This window comes from Aquarana catesbeiana, linkage group LG09, assembly GCF_042186555.1.
Source record: "Aquarana catesbeiana isolate 2022-GZ linkage group LG09, ASM4218655v1, whole genome shotgun sequence".
NCBI lineage: Eukaryota > Metazoa > Chordata > Amphibia > Anura > Ranidae > Aquarana > Aquarana catesbeiana.
The window spans coordinates 149537413-149562880 of NC_133332.1; the positions used below are offsets into that span (position 1 = coordinate 149537413).

Sequence of the window (25468 nt, forward strand, 5' to 3'; positions counted from 1 at the left end):
ATTGCATGGGGGTCCCCCAAAATCCATACCAGGCTCTTCAGGTCTGGTCCCTGCGCCAAATTTTAAAAAATGGCATGGGGTCCCCCCAAAATCCTTACCAGACCCTTATCTGAGCACGCAACCTGGCAGGCCGCAGGAAAAGAGGGGGGACAAGAGAGCGCCCCCCTGAACCATTCCAGGCCATATACCCTCAACATGGGGAGGGTGCTTTGGAGTAGCCCACTCAAAGCATGGATACAAGGGCCTCATCCCCACAACCCTTGTCCAGTGGTTGTGGGGGTCTGCAGGCGGGGGGCTTATCAGAATCTGGAAGCCACCTTTAACAAGGGGACCCCCAGATCCTGCCCCCTCTATGTGGTAAAGGGTACATTGTACCCCTACAATTTCACAAAAGAAAGTGTCAAAAATAGTAAAAAAGACAGTAGACACTTAGGGACAAGTCATTTACTAAAAGATAAAAAATAAAAATGTCCCACGATGTCCATTCATCTTCTATCACGCCACCTGGCGAACCGAAAAAGAAAAAAAAATGCAACATCTCCGCCGAGTGATGCTTCTTCTTGGTGACAGCTCTTATATAGCTGAGGGCGGGGCCACTCAGTGATGTAAACAGGCACCCCACCTTCCTCTGATGTCACGAGGCGTTAGAGGGGGAGTGGGGTCACCCATTTACGTCACCGGGTAGCCCCGCCCTCAGCTATATAACAGCTGTCACCAAGAAAAAGCATTACTTGGCGAGAGCCTCCCATGGAGGCGGAGGTGTTGCATTTTTTTTTTCTTTCGGTTCGTCAGGCGGCGTGATAGAAGAGGAATGGACATCGCAGGACATTTTTATTTTTAAGTCTTTTAATAAAGGACTTATAACTAAGTGTCTGCTGTCTTTTTAATATTTTCTACACTTTCTTTTGTGAAATGGTAGAGGTACAATGTACCCCTTACCAATTCACATGGGGGGCGGGATCTGGGGGTCCCCCTGTTAAAAGGGGCTTCCAGATTCCGATAAGCCCCCCGCCTGCAGACCCCCACAACCACCGGGCAAGGGTTGGGGAGATGAGGCCCTTGTCCCCATCAACACAGGGACAAGGTGCTTTGGGGTCAGACCCCAAAACACCCTCCCCATGTTGAGGGCATGTGGTCTGGTACAGTCCAGGAGGGGGGGTGCTCTCTCGCCTACCAGCTTGCGTGCTCGGATAAGGGTCTAGTATGGATTTTGGGGGGACCTTAACACAATTTTTTAAAATTTTGGTACAGGGTTCCCTGAAGGGTCTGGGATAGATTTTGGGGGGACCTCCACGCAATCTAAAAAAAAAAAAATTGGTTCAGGGTTCCCCTTAATATTCATACCAGATCCAAAGGGCCTGGTAATGGACTCTGGGGGGAACCCATGCCATTTTTTCAATGAGTTTTATCTATATTGCTGAGACCCGACAATTCATTACACCCGCGATCAGTTTTAAATTACTTTTTTCCTTAAGAAATGTCATTTTGCTGTGGTACTGTTCTAAACACGGGAAAACTGTGCTGCTTTACAGGCATACTATAGACACCCCCCAAACACAATAAAAAAACTTTTTTTTACATTGATACATGTCCCCTGGGGCAGGGCCTGGTCCCCAAACACTTTTTATGACAATAACTTGCATATAAGCCTTTAAAATTAGCACTTTTGATTTTTCAAAGCATATTGTTCGGTGTTCGCCAAATGTCTGAACAACCAAAGTTCAGCCCCAACTTATGCTCGGGCCGAACCGTTGGCCCATCCCTAGTTAACAGCAGAAAAGCTGTGCTGCCTGCCCATCCCCCTCTGTCCTCTCCACCATTCATATTGTTTGTATGATAACCCCATAGTGACTGAAGATAAAACAAATGTTAATGCCTGAACACAATTTTGCAACTTTGGTAAATGGTAACGGATATCTCCTGATTTTTTTTTTTATCAAAGAAAAACTAGCCCAAAATAGCCTCCTGCAGCAATGCCACCTACACTATATTACCAAAAGTATTGGGACACCTGCCTTTACACCAGTGGCGGTGCGTCCATAAAGGCGCATGGGCGCCACCCCCTCTATGACCAAAGGATAGATTTATTCATGCTTTTCAGGCGCCGGGTGCCTGAATTACAGTGGTGGGGGGTGTTTTGAAGCACCTGATTAGAGCCATAGGCTCTAATAGGCGTCAAAAAAGGTGACACATGGCGCTCGCAGTTCACCCAGGTGTGTTAGAACAGCGAATGAATATTCGCTGTCCTAGCACTGAACCGCCTCTCTGCCAATCAGGTGCTCAGGTCTGTTACCCGTCACCTGATTGGCTGAAATGACAGGCACTGTGATTGGATGCCTGATGGGAGGAGAGGATGGAAAGAGACACATGAAGATACCGCTCGGAGGACACTGCTCACCACTGTCACCCGCTGTCCCACCGAGACAGGGTAAGTGCCGGGCAGATGGCGAGCGGGCGGGGGGGTCACAGTGGGGGCATTGGGTGGCACAGTGGCAGCATTCGATGGGCAGAGTGGCAGCATTTGATGGGCAGAGTGGTAGCATTTGATGGCACAGTGGTAGCGTTTGATGGGCACAGTGGCAGCATTTGATGGGCACAGTGGCAGCGTTTGATGGCACAGTGGCAGTGCTTGAAGGCACAGTGGCAGCTTTTCATGGCACAGTGGCAGCATTTGTTGGGCCCAGTGGCAGCGTTTGATGGGCAGAGTGGCAGCGTTTGATGGCACAGTGGCAGCCTTTAAAGGGCACAGTGACTGCAAATGATGTTCACAGTGGCTGCAATTGATGGGCACAGTGGCCGCATTTGATGGGCAGAGTGGCTGCGTTTGATGGCACAGTGGCTGCGTTTGATGGCACAGTAGCTGCAATTGATGTTTTTTTTCAATATTTTTCAGTTTGTTTGCGCCCCAAAAAAATTTTGAGCACCAGCCGCCACTGCCTTACACGCACATGAACTTTAATAGCATTCCCGGTCTTAGTCTGTAAGGTTCAGTATTAAGTTGGCCCACCCTTTGCAGCTATAACAGCTTCAACTCTTGTGGGAAGACTGTCCACAAGGTTTAGGAGCGTGTCTATGGGAATGTTTGACCATTCTTCTAGAAGAGCATTTGTGAGGTCAAGCAGTGATGTTGGACGAGAAGGCCTTGCTTGCAGTTTCTGCTCTAATGCATCCCAAAGGTGTTCTATTGGGTTGAGGTCAGGACTCTTTTCCTCCACCCCAAATTCGCTCATCCATGTCTTTATGGACCTTACTTGCACTGGTCCGAATCATTTGGTGGAGGGGGGATTATGGTGTGGGGTTGTGTTTCAGGAGTTGAGATTGGCCTCTTAGGTCCAGTGAAGGGAACTCTTAAGGCGTCATCATACCAAGACATTTTGGACAATTTCATGCTCCCAACTTTGTGGGAACAGTTTGGGGATGGCCCCTTCCTGTTCCAACATGACTGCACACCAGTGCACATTACCATAGACACACTACTAAACCTTGTGGACAGCCCTGCCAGAAGAGTTATAGCTGTTATAGCTGCAAACGGTGGGCCAACTCAATATTGAACCCTACGGACTGGGATGCCATTAAAGTTTATGTGCGTGTAAAGGCAGGCATCTCAATACTTTTGGTAATATAGTGTATGTGTATGTGTATGGTAGTTGTATGTACAGCCCAGAAAGAATAGTGTGCATATTGCTCTTTTTTATCCTACCTAAAACACACTGTCACTGTCTGACACTTACAGTATACTGGTAGAGACTCTAGCTACAACAAGATGTGTCAGAACCTTTCCAAGCCTTCTCATGTTTTACATTCTTTGGATTTTTGGAAATCCATAATAAACACAGCTTTGTGTCTGTACAAGGCTACCTATAAGTTGAGAGGTTGCATATGTAAATTAACTATGGCATAGGACATCATCACAGGTGTTACCAAAGTATTTGCTCTGCCTGAGCCAAGAGGCAACATCAAAGAGGATGCTCTGCATTACCCCTTTTTGAGAAGCAGGGCACCCCCTTGGATTATGTATCATGTGAAGTATAGCAGGGAGAGTGAAGGTTATCAGCAGTGAGAATGCTGATAACTCTTTTTGGTAAGTGTAAGAGCCCAGCTGTGCAGTGTAACAACACTGCAGTGAATTCACTGCAGGCAAATTAGCATTGTCACCTCTTCTGGAGGAACTATCATGGACTGGCAGGATCACCAAGTATTTATTTTAAGATTGAAAGGGCATTCCAAAATTTAAAACAATACTTTAACCACTTGCCGACTGCTGCACGCCAATATACGTCGGCACAATGGCAGTGGTGGGCAAATGGGCATACCTGCGCCCGCCGCGTACAGCCTGAACATGCCCGCATGTCCTGCAGACTCGATGTCAGCTGGTGTTCCGCGATCGTGTCACAGAGCCACAGAACGGGGAGATGTAAACAAGGCATTTCCCTGTTCTGCTTAGTGACATGACAGGGATCTACTGCTCCCTGTCATCGGGTCATGTCAGTGGTAGCCCATCCCCCCACAGTTAGAATCAGTCCCTAGGACACACTTAACCCCGTGATCGCCCCCTAGTGTTTAACCCCTTCCCTGCCAGTGCCATTTACACAGTAATCAATGCATTTTTATAGTACTGATCGCTGTATAAATGACAATGGTCCCAAAATAGTGTCAAAAGTGTCCGCCATAATGTCGCAGTCATGATAAAAATAGTCTGCCATTCGCTGCCATTACTAATAAAAAAAAAATATAATAAAAATGCCATAAATCTATCCCCTATTTTGTAGATGCTATAACTTTTGCGCAAACCAAACAATATACGTTATTGCGATTTTTTTTTTTACCAAAAATATGTAGAAGAATACATATCGGCCTAAACTGAGGAAAAAAATATTTTTCTAATATATTTTTTGGGGATATTTATTATAGTAAAAAGTAAAAAATGTAGTTTTTTTTTTAAAATTGTCGCTCTTTTTTTGTTTATAGCGCAAAAAATAAAAACCGCAGAGGTGATCAAATACCACTAAAAGAAAGCTCTATTTGTGGGAACAAAAGGACGTCAATTTTGTTTTGGTGTAACGTCGCATGGCCGCGCAATTGTTAGTTAAAGTGATGCAGTGCCAAATCTCAAAAAGTGCTCTGGTCAGGAAGAGGGTAAAATCTGTTCAAGTGGATGTAAACTCATTTTTTTTTAAATTAAGGCTTGCACCTTGTACAGTATAGGATTTCATGTCATGTGTGCCCAGTCTTGCCAAGACGAGCTCTGAACAGTCCTCTTATCTTTTTTCAGTGAGATAAAAACTGACACACAGAGAAATAGGAGTCAGTTCTTTCCCCTTGCTGTGAGTGACAGGTGATTTACATATCTCATGAAGGAGCCTGAGAGAGGCATTCTGTGTGCTTCAGATCCCCTCCTCCTTTCTTCTCCAGCTCTCCCAGGATTGACTGCTCCTCAGCCTCAGCATGATTGGACATGCTGAAGTCATGTGGTGACTTTTCTGGGTTTTGACTGGATGTTAGTGATTATAGCAGAAGTTCAGTGTAAGAAATACACAGGAGAAAATGCATGTTGGCAAGGGGTGTGTAGAGGTGGGCGGGGAGTCTACTGACATCACAACTCCACCCACCGAGCTCCAGACAACAGACCCACCACAGAATCTGCAGTTTTTCGGGTCTCATAACAGACAGAGGGAGACATTTGACAGGTAAGGATACATCAGGAGGCATGCATATCCTTATAGATAACCACTATGGCAGTAGTTTAGAAAGGATGAGAGTGGATTTACATCCACTTTAATTTATTGTTAATGGGTCTTTAACAGGCTGAATTTACATTCTCTGCATAGTTACAATAGTTTTTACATCTTTATGTTAAATATTCAATACGACAACTTTGGAAATGTAAAAACACATTGTTGCATACACAGAATGGAGTTTGAAGTTAAATTCCTGTAAAGGGGCAAAGTGATTCACTTTACTAATTCACCTTTCACACACTTCACCTTTCACCTTTCACACACTGTTGCTCCTGTCCTAACCCAGTGGAAGCAACTTGTTGGTTTGTGTGGGAGTCTATTTTGCTCCCCTCATGTGCATGCAACAGTGTTTTGGCCTGGCTGACTAAGTCAGAGGTCTGCACGCTCGAAGACGAGGTAACATGCTGCTCCATACCAGGGATTTACAAAGCAACAGAGTGGTTAGGGATCTATAAGACCTTTAGGGCCATATGTAAGGTAAACATAGATAATGGACATTCATTATGAAACTATTTGTTTACAGACTTTTTGTGAATGTATCACAAACTGTATATGCACTGCTATGCTGGCAATACACAGAAGCAGCACAGTGGCTTTGTGGTTAGTACTTTTGTCCCTGGTTCAAATCTGACCAGCATGTTGATAGGCTAAATGGCACAACTGAGTGTGCCCAAGATGTCTGCGTCACCCCTTAAGTACATTGAGGGGTGAGAAAACCACCATAGAAAAAACATTTATTTAAAAAAAAAATTACATTCTCTAGTATTTTCAACTAGCTTTTTAACTCAAAATCAGTTGAACAGAACAACACAGTTTACTGCCATTCCCATAATTCCCAAAAGTATCTGAATCTTTGATCCACTACTTTTATAATTGAAATGAGGCCTTGAAATATTGCTAACATATTTACGTACATGTGTACTGGATTTCCCTCTTGTGTATATCTAATGTGGCTAGGGGCTCCTAATGCAATTTTGAGACTCATAAACCATTGAGCCTCTACTAGTGGCAGCTTTACTGATCATTAGCATGTACACCTTCTCACAGAAGATAGATAAAACAAAGTCTCAAACTACTTTCTGTAACTGTCACCTGCAAACCAGAGTCTTCCAACTCTATTTTGTAAGTTTTTACCAAATTCAGTTGTATAAAACCCAAATACACTTTAATTACACAGTCATACGTTTTTCATCTGTACTTACAAAGTGAATTCTTGCCTCTGTAACTGACTTTTCATATTACAAAACATCGTCATACAAATTTGATGCTATAGAAAGGAGATTGAAATAGTAAACTTTGTATGTTGAACTGGCAACATTAATAAAGACTGGAAGGTTTTGGCAGTCTAATGCCCCGTACACACGGTCGGATTTTCCGATGGAAAATGTGTGATAGGACCTTGTTGTCGGAAATTCCGACTGTGTGTGGGCTCCATCACACATTTTCCATCGGATTTTCCGACACACAAAGTTTGAGAGCAGGATATAAAATTTTCCGACAACAAAATCCGTTGTCGGAAATTCCGATCGTGTGTACACAAATCCGACAAAGTGCCACGCATGCTCAGAATAAATAAAAAGATGAAAGCTATTGGCCACTGCCCTGTTTATAGTCCCGATGTACGTGTTTTACGTCACCGCGTTTAGAACGATCGGATTTTCCGACAACTTTGTGTGACCGTGTGTATGCAAGACAAGTTTAAGCCAACATCCGTCGGAAAAAATCCTAGGATTTTGTTGTCGGAATGTCCGAACAAAGTCCGACCGTGTGTACGGGGCATTAATGTGTACCTGGGACACTCAAATATGCAATTCTCTCAAGGTTTGACACTACCTGATAGTGTTAAAGGCTAGACCAGCACCTCCTGATTTCCAACTGGTCTGTCACTATGATGGATGCCCTTACTAGCCAGATGGAAGGTGCAGGATGGGAGAGGTCAACACTATAAGTACGTGTCAAAAGATACTGGGGCTTATTAGCTACATGAATGTGAGTATAGGTACCTTCATTTTATGCATGTCTTTAAAGGAGAAGTCTGCTCATTGAGCCCAATGAGCAAATTTATGTTAGGGATGATGGCAACATTCATATTCATTTTCGGTGAAATATCTAATTTGGAGTTAAAGGAGAAGTCTGGGATAGCAATAAATACCAAACATGCATTCTTACCTACTGTATATGGCAGCAGCGATCCCATGCTGCAGCTGTCCCCTGCTGCCTCTAAAATTAAGAACTGAGTGATAACATGACCACTGACTCCTCAGTTCTCGGTCTTTACTGAACAGAGAGCAGGGACTGTCAGTCATCAGCTCTCTGCTCTGCCACTCCTGCACTTACTGGAGCACCAGACCGTGGAGCGGGCGGGAGCAGCTTGCTCGGGCTCTCAGCAGTGTGCTTTAGAGGCCGAGCCAACTGCTGGTCGGGCATCTGGGTAGATCCTGACCTTAAGGACAGAATGCCTACAAAGCCTGGACCAGCTTTGTGACATCAGCTGACTGTCGGCTAAATCTGGGTCACAGAAATGCAGATATAAGTGCACTACTGTGACACAGAAGAGAAGTGTGGCCAAAAAAGCCTTGCCAATACTTTTAAGGTTTTAAATATGTTTAGGTTTTTTAATACCTTGCTTGTATTCACTAGTGAACAGGATTTTATAACTTGTTCACCACAGAGGGCTAGCACCCTTCTGCTCTCCCTATAGACAACTAATTGCCCCGTGATATCAGACTTTCCTGGATTCTTGGAATGCTATTGAGCCATCGTACATTAGCAGAAGCACTGATGCACTATGAGAAGAAACCCCTTTGTATGAGTCCCCTCTAAAAATGCCACAAATGCTGAAGAGCATGAAGGCTGGTATAGGCATGACAGAAAGCTGCTTTTTGTTCTAAGGTATTAGTGGGGGCGTAGTTTTAAAGACAAATAAACAACAACAAAAAAAAAAAACTAAAACAGCTAATGTAAACATTTAAAAAGCTTTATTGTACAGTCAACATTTACCACATTTTCCTGGGTTAAACATCAGAGCTGTGAAGTTATGCTATCTGGCTGTAATACCTTCTCATGCTAAAACTTCTTTGCAGCATATAAAAAAAAAAAAACAGCACAAAAAATTGGCACATGATAGAATATAAGACTAGCCAAAAATATTTTAGACCCAGAGAATGTCACATTTGAAGCTCTGCAGTGTCTTGATACTAGTCATATTCTTCTACATGGTTGGCTGTGCACAGATAATAGCACTGTAGGTTGCTGTTGTCACATTTCCCAATTCCATTTTGAAAGGAATAGAATTTTTTTTTTTTTAACATTTTACCTCCGCTGTTCATTTACAGTGACATGATCCCTTGTCATAAAGAAGGAATCACCATGCTAATTATAGTGGTAATTTTTGACACATTTCAACAAGAGCTGTACAGACCACCAGTCATTTCCACAAAGTCGTTTATACAGTTTAGTGCTTTAACATTGTCAGTCTCTGCTTTTAAGTACTTTAGAAGAAAATTGCTTTGCATTCAAGTGCCAATAAACTATAAAACTAAGGGCATTCATACCGATGTAGCTTTTTTCCTATTCACAGTTTTGAAATGCAATAAAAAAAATAATTGCAGCCTGAACCATAAATATAAATTTAAATAATAAGCATGTTTGGGAAAGATGTTATCATGTAACTTGCAAAATAGAAGAGAAATAATTTTGTAATACATTTTGTAGCTTGAAGAATCCATTCATTTATTTGGAAAAATAAAAAAGTTATCCTTCATTCATGTTTTTAAATACATACAAATTTATTATTCAGAGTTGCAAGCATTTTGACTACTTTTTGTAGCATTCCTCACCCAGCGATAAACAGTGAGTGAACCTTAGGAAGGAATGCCTGGGAAAGTAAAAAAATCTACCCTGCAGTGTAGCTGTCCCTGTACTGCAAGGTTTAAATGCTGATTTAGGTCCAGGTGAACAAGAAAAGCAATTTTACCTAAAAAATCCACGCTGCAAGACTGGTCCCCACAGCTTTTTCTCTTCTATTCTGTGGGAGTTGCAGGTCCTCTGACGTTATCAAGTCTAATGTAGGGTTCATAACCCTGCACTGGATGTGAGGACGCAGAGGGACAGTCCATAGTTGGCGTGTAAGCGAGCACCGACTGCTTTAGGAGTGAAGAATCAAGTAAGTAAAGCTGCTTTTCTTGTCCCCTGGACCTAAATTAGCATTTAAACCTTGCAGTGCAGGGGCAGATTTTTTTTTACTTTCCCTGAAGTTGAGCTTTAAGGGAAAATTTTAAGGTTAATATACGTAATCTATGCACTTACTTGTCGATATGGTTGTGCTTACTAGTGTGACTAAGTACAGGTATGCAACAATCAAACTGTGCATAGACTTTGTGAGTTATCTACACAACTGGAACTCCATGTTTGTAATTTACAAACAGATTTTCCAAACGCACCTGCTGAAGGCACCTCCTGTTTCTCACATACAGAAAGCTTTATGCCCTGTACACACGGTCGGATTTTCTGATGGAAAATGTGTGATAGGACATTGTTGTCGGAAATTCTGACCGTGTGTAGGCTCCATCACACATTTTCCATTGGATTTTCCGACACACAAAGTTTGGGAGCAGGATATAAAATTTTCCGACAATAAAATCCGTTGTCGGAAATTCCGATCGTGTGTACAGAAATTCGACGGACAAAGTGCCACGCATGCTCAGAATAAATAAAGAGATGAAAGCTATTGGCCACTGCCCCGTTTATAGTCCCGACGTACGCGTTTTACGTCACCGCGTTTAGAACGATCGGATTTTCCAACAACTTTGTGTGACCGTGTGTATGCAAGATAAGTTTGAGCCAACATCAGTCGGAAAAAATCCTAGGATTTCGTTGTCGGAATGTCCGAACAAAGTCCGACTGTGTGTACGGGGCATTACTTGTCAGAACCTTCACAGCCACCCCTCACATTAAGGGCTAATTCACATAAGCTTTGCTTTCTGAGTGATTCACTTTCGGATAGCTCTTCAAAGCATATTTGACAGGCAGTGAGGAGGTGTGGTATTGCATTTTCACCACGTTTTAACCCTTCGATCGCTGCTCTAGCATGCCACCACCAAGTGCAGATTGGCTTTATTCACTTAAATGTTTTGCATTCAGTGGGCTCTCTGCCAGCTGAAAGTGATAGGGAGTATATATCCTGCCATAGCCATGAATCAAAGCATCACAGCCATGGCATGTGTACACCCCTGACCGCGGCCTCTGCAGCTAAAGTGATTAACAGTTGAGGGGTTGTTCCCAACTGCCCATCACCCTCTAGCACACACAAGCCCTAAAATTGCATTGAATGTTTTTAATCCAATTAATAATAGAGAAGACATAGAGAGGAAAGTTGTATGCCAACAATGTAAGAAAGCATACCTACTTAACCCTCATATGAGGAGCTCTCTAGAATCTGGATACAATAGATCTCTCAAATTAAAATATGTTTATTAGACTTTATGCCTTTAAGTTAAATGCAGGAGAAAAAAGAGAATAGAGAGAAGTGGGACTTTGAGTGAGGCATGTCAAAGGGTGATTGGCTCGTTCTTTACCAAAAAATATAGATTAAGTTTAATTTAAATTTCATGTTATAGCACCAAAGTAATAGTCCATATTGTCAACCTATAACAATACTCAATAATATACAGAATAGCGTAATCACCTGATTTACATAATATTCATAAAAAAGTTTAATATAATTGGTCACTGGACATAATGGTACAATTCATACGAAATAAATCAAAATGGTAAACATGATTGATACAATTCATACAGAACAATGTACATAGGAGACTAACAAGCAATTTTTTATTATTTAGAAGTTGGGGCATCCATTATATGTTAACTCAACGCGTTTCATGGTTTTAAACCAATCGTCAGGAGTCAGATGCATGGATCTATACTGAAAAAGGTTGAAACAATAAAAGTCTGTTGGTCTGGGAGGCCCTCTAATGGGTAAGAGTTAAGTTAAAGGGAAACATATAGCTTCAATACTTGCTTACTTACCTCTTACCCATTAGAGGGCCTCCCAGACCAACAGACTTTTATTGTTTCAACCTTTTTAACTTAAATCTTTAAGTTAAAAAGTTATAGTTGGATAAACATAAAACAGGAAAAAACACTGCGCTCAGAATGAGTGATGTCAAAGAGCTGTTAGCACTATGAGTACAGATACAACAACTCCAATACAAATATATACAAAAAATTGCAGCATTAAAAACACAGTGAATAACAAGGAAATGTGAATTTATAGAACTAAAAATCATTAGTGATAACAGGTGATATATGAAAAAGGAAAACTGTAATCCAAAAATTTATATTTTTCAATAAGTCCACCATAAACACAAAAAAGTATTTCTGTCATGCTCTGTGATGTTAAACACCTGTCAAAAAGTCCACAATGGCTAGTTGAAAAGATAATGTGCAGTGTTCCCCGACCAAAAAGTATGTTGCAGCTTCTTACCAGAAGGTATTCACCTCTACAGATGGTCAAACAGCACATAGGGAATTAAGGTCTCCCTCCAACCGTTCCATCCCCACAGTCTGTGCCTATTACGATTGTCTCCAATAACACTGATATTTTTGTATCACTGATTGAGATTATCAGTCAGTGCACGCCATCTCTGGGGCCATATACAGTCACATGATCGGGGGGCAGCTTGGGCTGTGCTCCCTCTTCCAGCAGCACACTGTTTCCTCGGTACACCCTCAGACTGAGCACACGTGTCCAGCGCTGCACCTGATCCGACACTGCCAATCGTCCAATGTCTGTGAACACTACACTACAGTTTTCATATATCACCTGTTATCACTATTTTTTTAGTTCTATAAATTTACACTTCTTTGTTATTCACTTTGTTTTTAGTGCTGCACTTTTTTGTATATAGTTCTTGTTGGATAACAGCAGTCCATGGTTTCCCATGTTCACTGCACTTTAAAAAAACTCAAAGCCTTATGCCTTCCTTTTAACCAGTGAGGCTCCCCTTTACATTTGGAGGTCAGTAGAGTGGTGCAGGTGGAGAGTGGCAGACCAAATCATAACTATAAAAGTTCCATTTAGAATTTGCATAAAATAACACCCTGGATTTTGGTACCCCTGTAGTACTTGCTAAAAAAAATATTAAACATACAACTGTACTAAATTTGTGAACTTTAAGTTATAATAAAACAAGCCATTTAATCCTAAAATATTTATTTCAAGAGGTAAACATATTAAACCTAGGGAAAGTGAGAAAACATATTTACTTATTAAATTTGACCCAATAAAAAACTGCCTTAGAGGTTACAATACTGAGATTCATTACCTTCTGTTCCAGTACTGTTCTCCCCCAGCCAGAGACAACCATCAAATTTGGAATTTACAATAAGAAACTTGAGTGCTAATTTCTTTGTCATGAGTTTGTGCTTTTCGTAATACAAATTGTTAAAACACAGTTTTAAACATAATAATGTCTCTTTCTACTTGTGTGATATCTTAGTGCAAATATATTGTAAGAAAATACATTAATCCTATATTTTTTTTGTTCATAGGCCAGTGAAAAGACAAAACAGCAGAGAAGCGTTCTAGTGAAGTAAGTGGTTATTTTGTATCTGCGTTGTATTCGTTTATGCGTATATTCAAGATATTGCTGCTTTTAGCTATGTTGCCTCTTTGCACAGATGTAAGCAATCTGATTGGCCATCTCATCTAACACCTTTATGGGAAATTCTACAGCTGCTGTGATAGCTAGATACAAACCTGTATGGTAGTTCCGGTACTTGTACATTAACAAGATTATAAATGTTGACTCTTATTAGCTTTTTTTTTGACAAGAATTTTATTGAAAACGTTTTTTGAAACAGAACAATATGCTGAAAGCTCTGAAACTGCTTTGTCACAGCTTGTCGTTCACACTGCTCTTATATAAGCCAAAGCCCACATGAAACAGGTCCTCCTTTTCTTCTCTGCTACCTCTGTTCAATTGTCGGCAGCAAGAAAAGCCTCTTTGTGTTTGTTGTGGGTCACTCAAAGTATACTGTAGCTCACACAGTGCTATGAACTCTGCCAATTTGACAGTACTGGTCATTGGATGGATTGGTTCACATGCTCCTCCATACCTGGGTATACAAAGTTTTTCTGGCAGCTGAACAGAACTATGAAGGAGCCATCATATGTATGTGCTGCTGGGGAAGGGTTGACTTAAAGGAAAACTGTTGCTTTACACTGCAAAGACAAAATCACAAGTTTGCTTTAAAAATGTATCAATGTCAATCAACAAATACTGTTTTTTTAATATAGTTTTTATGTTTTTAAATATAGCTTTATTCTCTTTGATGAAAATATATGTGTCACTGGCGCAAAACCTATCCTATCAAAAATAGTGTAAGTGGTATTTATAGCTGCTGCATCCAAAAAATGTTTTTCAGAGAAAAATTAAATTAAAAGTGCTATGTGAGTGGATGCGCTGCTCCCATCTGTGCTCTCTATATTACCTGTGTATGTGCTATCTTAATAGCCTAATTTGGTTCACCATCCACCTAACAGGTTATATCTCATTTATACAATAATCATATGTTTGTATAATTCATCACATGTGAACAACAACTTAATCCAAATACTTTAAATCATATAAAAAGTCCAGTGACATATGTCACATAATGATAGACTCTTCTTCATATGTGTTGCAAATCATCCGTTATAATTGCCGTGGGCGGCGTGCTCTTATGTGTGGTATCAGATTAAAGTGACTTAGTGCTTCACCACCACCTGTGAGATTTGCCACTCACCAGATTAATCTTTAAAACTGCACCTTTGGTTCATTAACAGGGATAACCACTCCACTCAAAGGAAACTTTCTCCAATATCTATACCAGGTCCTCAATGTTCCTCATGCAAACGGATAAAAAACCATCATCGCGCAATAACGTTTAAAACCTTTATTCCATACATAAAAACCACTTTGCACTCACATTTCCAAGTGCCATTAGGCCGGCACCGAGCTTTTCCCGCAGTTAAGGACGGGTGGGCACTGCAGCCCGGTTCGTCTGGTGTGTGCTAGATGGTCTCCGTTGCCGCTTACGTTCCCCCCTGTTTGCGTTCGCGTCCTCTCCAAACCCCGTTCGTTCCCGGTCACGTGGGTACGGTAATCTCCCAGCAATCTCCCAGGCTGCTGGGAGATTACCGTACCCACGTGACCGGGAACGAACGGGGTTTGGAGAGGACGCGAACGCAAACAGGGGGGAACGTAAGCGGCAACGGAGACCATCTAGCACACACCAGACGAACCGGGCTGCAGTGCCCACCCGTCCTTAACTGCGGGAAAAGCTCGGTGCCGGCCTAATGGCACTTGGAAATGTGAGTGCAAAGTGGTTTTTATGTATGGAATAAAGGTTTTAAACGTTATTGCGCGATGATGGTTTTTTATCCGTTTGCATGAGGAACATTGAGGACCTGGTATAGATATTGGAGAAAGTTTCCTTTGAGTGGAGTGGTTATCCCTGTTAATGAACCAAAGGTGCAGTTTTAAAGATTAATCTGGTGAGTGGCAAATCTCACAGGTGGTGGTGAAGCACTAAGTCACTTTAATCTGATACCACACATAAGAGCACGCCGCCCACGGCAATTATAACGGATGATTTGCAACACATATGAAGAAGAGTCTATCATTATGTGACATATGTCACTGGACTTTTTATATGATTTAAAGTATTTGGATTAAGTTGTTGTTCACATGTGATGAATTATACAAACATATGATTATTGTATAAATGAGATATAACCTGTTAGGTGGATGGTGAACCAAATTAGGCTATTAAGATAGCACATACACAGGTAATATAGAGAGCACAGATGGGAGCAGCGCATCCACTCACATAGCACTTTTTATTCTCTTTGATGACCACCCTATATAACCACACATTTTTGAAGATATTTGGTTCTTTTTATAGTTTTTATATTATTTTATTTTTTATTGAGATGGGTCATCCTTGGGGTATTTTAAAAGGTGTAACCTCCTTTTTTAATCTTGATGAAAGCTATTGTTCTTCAGAAGTCACCTTGAAGAAATGTACAGTCAACGCCTGCATTCTCTCTGTATATTGAATGATATCTTGTACTGCATGCTGTTAGAATATATTGTTAAACATAGCTATTCAGTTGAATCTCACAAACTCAAGGACATTTGTATTTTGTAATTGCTGACTGTTTAAATTGATCATGTCATTAGTAGGGATGGGCGAATGGTTCGGCCTGAGCATATGTTCAGACCGAACTTTCGCTGTTCAGACGTTCAGCGAACAGCCGAAGAAACGGGTCATTCGACCATTTGTTTGGCCCTCCAAACCGACCACAATGCATTGCGGCGCTGAATAGTGCATTGCAAGCCCTGATTGGCCGAAGCAGTGAAAGCTTCAGCCAATCAGGGCAAAAAGCTCATAATTGGACACTGTCATTATGACTTTATCCAATCATAGCTCATTCCCGCCCCACAGTATAAAAGTATTCTTTCAATGGCAGCCATTTTCAGTGTGATTTTGATGTGGAGAGAGATAGAACAGGGCTCTGTTCAGTGCTATTAGTTAGTTAGTGTGCTATACTGTTCTATTTTGCTTCAATTGTCAGTGATGAATATTAGTTTAGTGTCAGTCTAGGGATAGTGTGAGTGTAGTGAGGAGGACCATCATTCAGCTTTCCATAGTGTGCAGCTAGAGTAGAGACAGCTTAAATAGTTTCACTGTAGTGTAGTGAGACCGTGTCATTCATACATACATTAGTGTAGAGTAGGGACAGCTCAGATAGTTTCAGTGTAGTGTAGTTAGACCGTGTCAGTAATCTTGACATTAGTGTATAGCTAGAGTAGGGACAGTTCAGATAGTGTCAGCATAGTGACAGTTGAACACCGTCTATTTGATTGCATTACTGCCAGTTTAACGTCATTTACTTCTGTGTGCGTTACTTCCAGCTTAACGCCATATAGTTTTGTGTGCGTTACTGCCAGTATAATACCTTATAGTTCTGTGTGTGTTACTGCCAGCTTAACGCCATATAGTTCTGTGTGCGTTACTGCCAGTTTAACGCCATATAGTTTTGTGTCTGTTACTGTCAGTTTAACGCCATATAGTTCTGTGTGCATTACTGCCAGTTTAACGCCATATCATTTTGTGCATTACTGCAAGTTTAACGCAATTTACTTCTGTGTGCGTTACTCCCAGTTTAACACCATATAGTTTTGTATGCGTTACTGCCAGTTTAACGCCATATAGTTCTGTGTGCGTTACTGGCAGTTTAACGCCATTTAGTTCTGTGTGCGTTACTGCAAGTTTAATGCTATATAGTTTTGTGTGTGTTACTATCAGTTTAATGCCATAAGTTTTGTGTGTTACTGCAAGTTTAATTCAATTTACTTCTGTGTGCGTTACTCCCAGTTTAACGCCATATAGTTTTGTGTGCGTTACTGCCAGTTTAACGCCATATACAGTGGGGCAAAAAGTATTTAGTCAATTGTGCAAGTTCTCCCACTTAAAAACATGAGAGAGGCCTGTAATTGTCATCATAAGTATACCTCAACCATGAGAGACAAAATGTGGAAACAAATCCAGACAATCACATTGTCTGATTTTTGAAAGAATTTATTTGCAAATTATGGTGGAAAATAAGTATTTGGTCACCTACAAACAAGCAAGATTTCTGGCTCTCACAAACCTGTATCTTCTTCTTTAAGAGGCTCCTCTGTCCTCCACTCATTACCTGTATTAATGGCACCTGTTTGAACTTGTTATCAGTATTAAAGACACCTGTCCACAACCTCAAACAGTCACACTCCAAACTCCACTATGATGAAGACCAAAGAGCTGTCGAAGGACACCAGAAACAAAATTGTAGACCTGCACCAGGCTGGGAAGACTGAATCTGCAATAGACAAGCAGCTTGGTGTGAAGAAATCAACTGTGGGAGCAATAATTAGAAAATGGAAGACATACAAGACCACTGATAATCTCCCTCAATCTGGGGCTCCACGTGAGATCTCACCCCGTGGGGTCAAAATGATCACAAGAACAGTGAGCACAAGTCCCAGAACCACACGGGGGACCTAGTGAATGACCTGCAGAGAGCTGGGACCAACGTAACAAAGGCTACCATCAGTAACACACTACGCCGCCTGGGACTCAGATCCTGCAGTGCCAGACGTGTCCCCCTGCTTAAGCCAGTACATGTCTGAGGTTTGCTAGAGAGCATTTGGATGATCCAGAAGAGAATTGGGAGAATGTCATATGGTCAGATGAAACCAAAGTAGAACTGTTTGGTAAAAACACAACTCGACATTTTTGGAGTAGAGAGAGTGCTGAGTTGCAACCAAAGAACACCATACCTACTGAGAAGCATGGGGGTGGCAACATCATGATTTGGGGCTGTTTCTCTGCAAAGGGAACAGGACGACTGATCCGTGTACATGAAAGAATGAATGGGGCCATGTGTTGTGAGATTTTGAGTGCAAACCTCAAAAGAAGATTAAACGTGGCTGGGTCTTTCAGCATGACAATGATCCCAAACACACTGCCCGGGCAACAAAGGAGTGGCTTCGTAAGAAGCATTTCAAGGTCCTGGATTGGCCTAGCCAGTCTCCAGATCTCAACCCCATAGAAAACCTTTGGAGGGAGTTGAAAGTCCGTGTTGCCATGCGACAGCCCCAAAACATCACTGCTTTAGAGGAGATCTGCATGGAGGAATGGGCCAACATACCAGCAACAGTGTGTGACAACCTTGTGAAGACTTACAGAAAACGTTTGACCTCTGTCATTGCCAACAAAGGATATATAACATAGTATTGAGATGAACTTTTGATATTGACCAAATACTTATTTTCCACCATAATTTGCAAATAAATTCTTTCAAAAATCAGACAATGTGATTGTCTGGATTTGTTTCCACATTTTGTCTCTCATAGTTGAGGTATACCTATGATCGCAATTACAGGCCTCTCTCATCTTTTTAAGTGGAAGAACTTGCACAATTGGTGGCTGACTAAATACTTTTTTGCCCCACTGTATTTCTGTGTGCGTTACTGACAGTTTAACGCTGTATAGTTCTGTGTGCATTACTGCCAGTTTAACGTCATATAGTTTTGTGTGCGCTACTGCCAGTTTAACACCATATAGTTCTGTGTGCGTTACTGCCAGTTTAAATGCCATATAGTTTTGTGTGCCTTACTGCCAGTTTAATGCCATATAGATTTTTGTGCATTACTGACAGTTTAACGCCATATTGTTTTTGTGTCTGTTACTACCAGTTTAACTCCATATAGTTCTGTGTGCGTTACTGCCAGTTTAACGCCATTTACTTCTGTGTGCGTTACTGCCAGCTTAACGCCATATAGTTTTGTGTGCGTTACTGCCAGTTTAACGCCATATAGTTCTGTGTGCGTTACTGCCAGTTTAACACCATATAGTTCTATGTGAGTTATTGCCTGTTTAACTGCTTGCCGCCCACCCACCATCAAATGACAGTAGGCGGCATGGCTCCCGTTCTGGGATGCCATCATATGACGGCATCCCAGAACAGCCGCCCTTGCATGTCCATGGGGGGTGCAGCGCGGCAATTGTTACTAGGACACGGCGCGACCCCGATCTCTGTAAAGAGCCGCATCCGCGGCTCTTTAACCATGTGGTCGGCTGTGTCCAATCACAGCTGGTCACATGTAAACACGGAGATGCCAGTAATCGGCTCTCCTCGCCTCACACTGACAGAGTGTGTGGCGAGGAGAGCCAATCAGCGGCATCTCCATGCAGGGGGACATCTAGGAATGTAATCAGGGCACTGATCATCAGTGCCCCGATTACAATATAGCAATACAGTGTCACCAATCAGTGCCCACCATTGCCCACCAATGCCAGCAATCAGTGTCCACCAGTGGCAGCAATCAGTACCCACAAGTGCCACCAATCAGTGCCCATTAGCGATGCCAGTCAGTGCTGTGCTAGCAATTAGTGCCGCCTATCAGTGCTGCCCATCAATGCCCATCACTGCTGTTGATCAATGCCCATCAGTGTCACCCATCAGTGTCACCCATCAATGCCCATCTGTACCGCCTATCCATGCCCCCTATCAGTGCCCACCAGTGCCACCTATCTGTGCCCATCAGTGCTGCCTATCAGTGCTCATCAGTGCCACATATCAGTGCCACCTATCAGTGCCCATAAGTGCGGCATATTAGTGCCTCCTCATCAGTGCCACCTCATCAGTGCCCATAAGTGCCACCTCATCTATGCCCACCAGTTCAGCCTATCAGTGCCCATCAGTGCTGCTTCATCAGCGTACATCAGTGAAGGTGAACAATTACTTAGTTACAAAATTTACTGACAGAAAAAAGTAAAAAACATTTTTTTATCAAAACTTTTGGTCTTTTTTTTGTAAAAAATAAAAAACCCAGTAGTGATTAAATACCACCAAAAGAAAGCTCTATTTGTGTGAAGAAAATGATAAAAAATTAGTTTGGGTACAGTGTAGCACGTCTGCGCATTTGTCATTCAAAGTGCCACAGCGCTGAAAGCTGAAAATGGCTTGGGCAGGAAGGGTATTGAAGGCTATTGAACTTCATTTTTCTCGGCTTGTCGTACGTGTTGTACGTCACCGCGTTCTTGACGTTTGGAATTTCTGACAACATTTGTGCGACCGTGTGTATGCAAGACAAGTTTGAGCCGACATCCATCGGAAATAAATCCAGGATTTTGTTGTTGGAATGTCCGATCATGTGTACGCGGCATTAGTTTTGGTGTCAGTTAGTGGCAGTGTAAATGTCAGTTAGTGACGGTTAGTGGCAGTGTAATGTCAGTTATTGGCAGTGTCAGTTACTGTCAGTGTCAGTGTTAGTAGCAGTTATTGGCAGTGTTAGAGTAAGTTTTTCAGGTAAGAAAAATAGGTTATATATTTAGATCCCTTTCACACTGGGGCAGTTTGCAGGTGCTAAAAATAGTGCCTGCAAACCGACCCGAAACAGCCGCTGCTGTGTCTCCAGTGTGAAAGCCCCAGCCCGGGGGCTTTCACACTGGAGCGGTGAGCTAGCAGGACAGGAAAAAAAGTCCTTCTAGCAGCATCTACAGAGCGGTGTAGGAGTGGTGTATACACTGCTCCTGCCCATTGAAATCAATGGGGCAGCACGGCAATACCGCCGGCAAAGCGCCTCTGCAGAGGCGCTTTGCGGTGGTTAATAACCCTTTCTCGGCCGCTAGCGGGGGGTAAAACCGCCCCACTAGCGCCCGAATACCGCCGCTAAAATGACGCTAATAATATTGGCGCTTTACCGCTGACGCGCCTCCCACCCCAGTGTGAAAGGGGACTTAGTGTCATTGTGAGTGTTAGTATCAATGTGTTTAGGTAGAACAAAAAAATAAATTACTCATGCGCACATATTTGAAATGATTGTGGTCATCAGAAGCAGAACTTATTTTGTAGGTTTTTTGGTGGTGGGTCATGGTAATGGCATAAAATGATAAGGCTAAAGCTTAATATATATATATATATATATATATATATATATATATATATTTTTTTTTTTTTTTTTTACTACTTTGGGCCAGTTTTCATTTCAGAATTTAAAAAAATTAAGAGATATTCATTTACATTTTCCTTCAAATGAAAGCCCAGTCAGCCCTGAAAAAAACAAGGTATAATTCACCAGGATACACTAAGTAGATGCAATAATATATGCAGTTTCACTAACACATGTCAAAGTTGCAAAATTAGGCTTTGGCCCAAGTTTGTTCTTATCTTTTTCATGGAGTGGTTAAAGGATGGGTTCACTTTTTAAGAAAAAATAATAAATGCAATAAATTGTCAGGAGCCTGGAAAGCATTGCATCCGTGATCAGTAGATGAAGGGGTGCAATGTGAGCTCCTGCAGACAAACCCTGCAGATTTCTGCCCATACCTTTATATGAGATGTCTGTTTGAAAGCTGCAGGGCTTGTGAATGAACTATGAGAGTGCCCAGCAGCACCCTCGCAGTCCAATCAGAACTACAAGCTGCCAGCCACAGTGGATGACAGTAGGTGTAGTTCATCCATTCACAGGAAACTGTGAATAAATGATGCAGCCATGTGGGAAGAGCCCCACAGAGCTGCACTATTTTTAAATTGTGACAACAGGAGTGGGGAGAAGATCCACTGTCACAGGGAGGGGGATTGAAGGAACTGGCAGCAGGAGCTGAAACATGTTACATGTTCCACCCTGAATACAAATGTTACATGTAACATGTTCCAAAAAGTGAATTAGCCTTTAAAGGAGCAATGTGGGCTACATAAAAAAACAAATACACATACTTACCTGAATGGCTGGAGCATCAGTTTGATTCTGCAGCTGTACCCCAACAACTCTAATGCTGTGTACACACGGTCGGAATTTCGCCCCGTAAAAGACTGATGAGAGTTTTTCATCGGAAAATGCGACCGTGTGTATGCTCCATCGGTCTTTTGCTGACAGGCATTGGGGTGGATCACAACATTATTAGAGCAGTTTTGTGGCTTAAGCCAACAGCGGGCTAAAGAAAGTGCACTCCTGTTACCCCAGAAGAGAAGTATGGCCAAAAATGCTTTTAAATCATAACTGAACCCATTGGGACAATGTTTTCACTTTCACTTTCATTCCCTCTTTACAAAAATAGGGAAAGGTTTTACAATTATTTCGATAGTTTAGTACCCTTTTGCTCTGAAAGGCAGCATTTCCCCACTGCCTCCTTGGATTGCCACATTACACCTATCCCAGGGGGTGTTGTGTTACAGGGAATGTATGCACACTGTAATTCAGCACCCACACAGACATATCACTGTATTTGTATGTCTGTGCACATCTGGGGGATTTCTGCACATATGCGCACTGATTCTACAATCTTCCACAATGCCCATATATAGTACTAGAAAGTAGTGACATCTGTACGCATATGCAGAAATCTCCATCCCTGCACACATGCAGTGCAGGTCCCAAATTCTCAGCAGAGGCCTGTGCTACATCTGTGCACATGCTGGATTTTTCAAGATGGAAGTGCAGGAGAGGGGCAAGGGGAGGGAGTGATGTGGGAGTAAAGTTTAATAATTATAATACTGAAGTCAATATTAGAGCATTTTGTGTATCATTTCTTATTCACTATTTAGTTCTCTTTCTTTTCAATGGAGTGATTGAGATATTTTTATTTCCTTCACAGTTGGCATTTAGATGTCTATTGCTGCAGCCTGTTGATCTTGTATTGACTCTTTTATTTTCAGTTTAGAAAGAAGCTGACAATGTGGATTTGCTTTTACTACATAGCTGTTGTACAGATTTGTCAGATTTATATATTCAGTCTTGCTACATGTACTGTAACATGGCATCTCATGTGGTCATGTTTTCACATTACTGTTTTAAGACTAGTTCAGATTTATAACACTGGAACACTTGGCTGCACCTCTCTGCTAGGCATTTACTTGCACAACTGTGGAGATATTTTCATATTTTCCAGATATATTTGCATTGGTACTTCATGTCTCTCCTAAATCAAGTTACCCCCTAATAGAAGGTTGTGCAGTTAGGAGGCAGATATTCCTAGGTATTACAGTGCACACATCACAGTCCAGTAACCACTCACAAAGTGCACAGTTATGTGTACATATGTAACAAGTATGTTTAAGCAGCTGTGTAGTCACCACATCATTACCAGCTTACACATAGTTAGCTATGTTAAATCAATATTAACATTGCCACAGCTGTTAGAGCATTTATCCAGTGGTCAGAAGAGCAGCTGGTATATTTATACATACAATAATTTAATTCTTATTGCAGTTTTGTATTTTATATTAATGGAAATAAAATGTATACACTAAAGCTTATTTAGATAATCACACAGTATTCTTTAAGTAACTTCCTATATTAACACATGTGGTGTAAATCTTTGAATGGAAATATCTTTGGCAGAGGGCCACCTGCTAATATGTTGAGTTGATTTTAAGTGTGGCTGACAGCTGTTTCAGTTGAGGAGAGGTCCAAAGATGTCATTACCATTTTTATACATAGCATCTGCCTCTATGTTGCTTTGTTATATGGAATTTAATCATGTACAGTAATTGGACGCTGGGTAACCTTCAAAGGCAAATATTAATATTTAACAGAAGTATATAACACTGGTCGCATCCCACGGCTTATTTTATCATTTATCGATTTCTAATAATGCACTTATACATCTCCACATAGTTTGACTTGAGAGACATAAAAAGCAAGTGAAGGATTCAGAATGGTATTTTCTATCCATACCTGAAATATTGGTTCTGGTGGGCTGGTAATGGGTTATTTAACCATTTGCCCTCTGGAAGTTTTACTGTTCTCTTTTGTTTTTGTTTTTGTTTTTTTTTTGCACTATAACTTTAAAAAAACCAACTTAAAAAATATTTTTTTTTTTACTTTCTGCTATAAAACATATCCAATAAATCAAATAAATCAATTTAGGACAATATGTATTCTGCTACAAATTTTTGTTTAAAACAAATTCCCAATAAGCGTATATTAATTGGTTTGCACAAAAGTTATAGCGTCTATAAACTATTGGATATGTTTTTTATTTTTCATTTTTACTAGTAATGGCAGTGATCAGAGACTTATAGCAGGCCTGCAATATTGCAACTAATATTACAACTAACTGACACTTGTGACACTTTTTAGGCACCAGTGACACTAATACAGTGATCAGGGCTAAAAATATGCACTGTCACTGTACTAATGACACTGGCTGGGAAGGGGTTAACATCAGGGGCAATCAAAGGGTTGACCGTGTGCCTAACCAGTGTTTTCACATGATGTGAGAGGTGCTTTTACTAGGGGAAGGCATTGATCTATGTTCCTGCTCAGCAGGAACACAGGATCAATGCCTTCCCTACTGAGAGAACAGCCTTGTTTACATAGACAGATCGCCGTTTCGGCTCCCGGCCTAAAGATGAGCCAGTGTCGGCGGACACCAAGTCTGCGGTACCCGCAGATCAGCTCCAGCTGTGTCTTTTTACAGTGGAAGCGGGTTGCCTTTGGCACGCATGCGTGCCCCAGACCAGGAAGTGTTGGATCATGTACTGGATACGTGATCTGGCATAGAGCTGCCACCCTGCCAATGTATATGTGTGGTGGGCGGTCGTAAAGTGGTTATTTAAAAAAAGGACATAAGGATTTGTGGTATTATGTCATTATTGATGATAAAAAAATCAGATTTTTATTCTGTTGGAGTTCTAGTGGGTGGTGCAAACTGATCCAAACCTTGGGTTTGATTAAACACTGTAGTTTTATAGCATTTGGGTAACTGGTAAAGGAATCATTTGAACCTTTCACAAGTTTGTTTTTGGATATCGCCCAACATTTAATCTGGATGACTAAAGCCCATTGTGAAAAAAAGGCTATACTGTATATTACATTTTAGAAAGAATATTAATCGTATCCTAAACTTAAATGTGCGTATTAGTTGAAAATATGTTATATTTTAACACCTTTCCTATGGCTGTTGGCAGCCCTTCAAGTAGGCTTTAATCCAGGAGGCAGAGAAGCTTTCCAGTCACATGACCGCTGTGATCGGACCTCAAACTTCCCTCCCCTACACTAGGGTGAACTACTCTGGCTTAGCACATTCTAACAAGCAGAACAAATCAGATTGGATATAATTGATTTTGATGTTAACCACTTGACCTCCAGATGGTTTACCCCCCTTCCTGACCAGGCCATTTTTTGCGA

At 41.5% G+C, this 25468-nt stretch overlaps 1 protein-coding gene across 2 annotated transcripts in view; it reads left to right on the plus strand.

The window, feature by feature from the left end:
• Positions 1-25468, plus strand: part of AFF2 (ALF transcription elongation factor 2) — a 976027-nt gene that overhangs the window by 729740 nt on the left and 220819 nt on the right. For both annotated transcript variants that reach the window (XM_073599267.1, XM_073599268.1), the window contains one exon: positions 13293-13333. In XM_073599267.1, coding sequence (XP_073455368.1) covers positions 13293-13333 — 41 coding nt within the window. The remainder of the gene's footprint in view (positions 1-13292; positions 13334-25468) is intronic.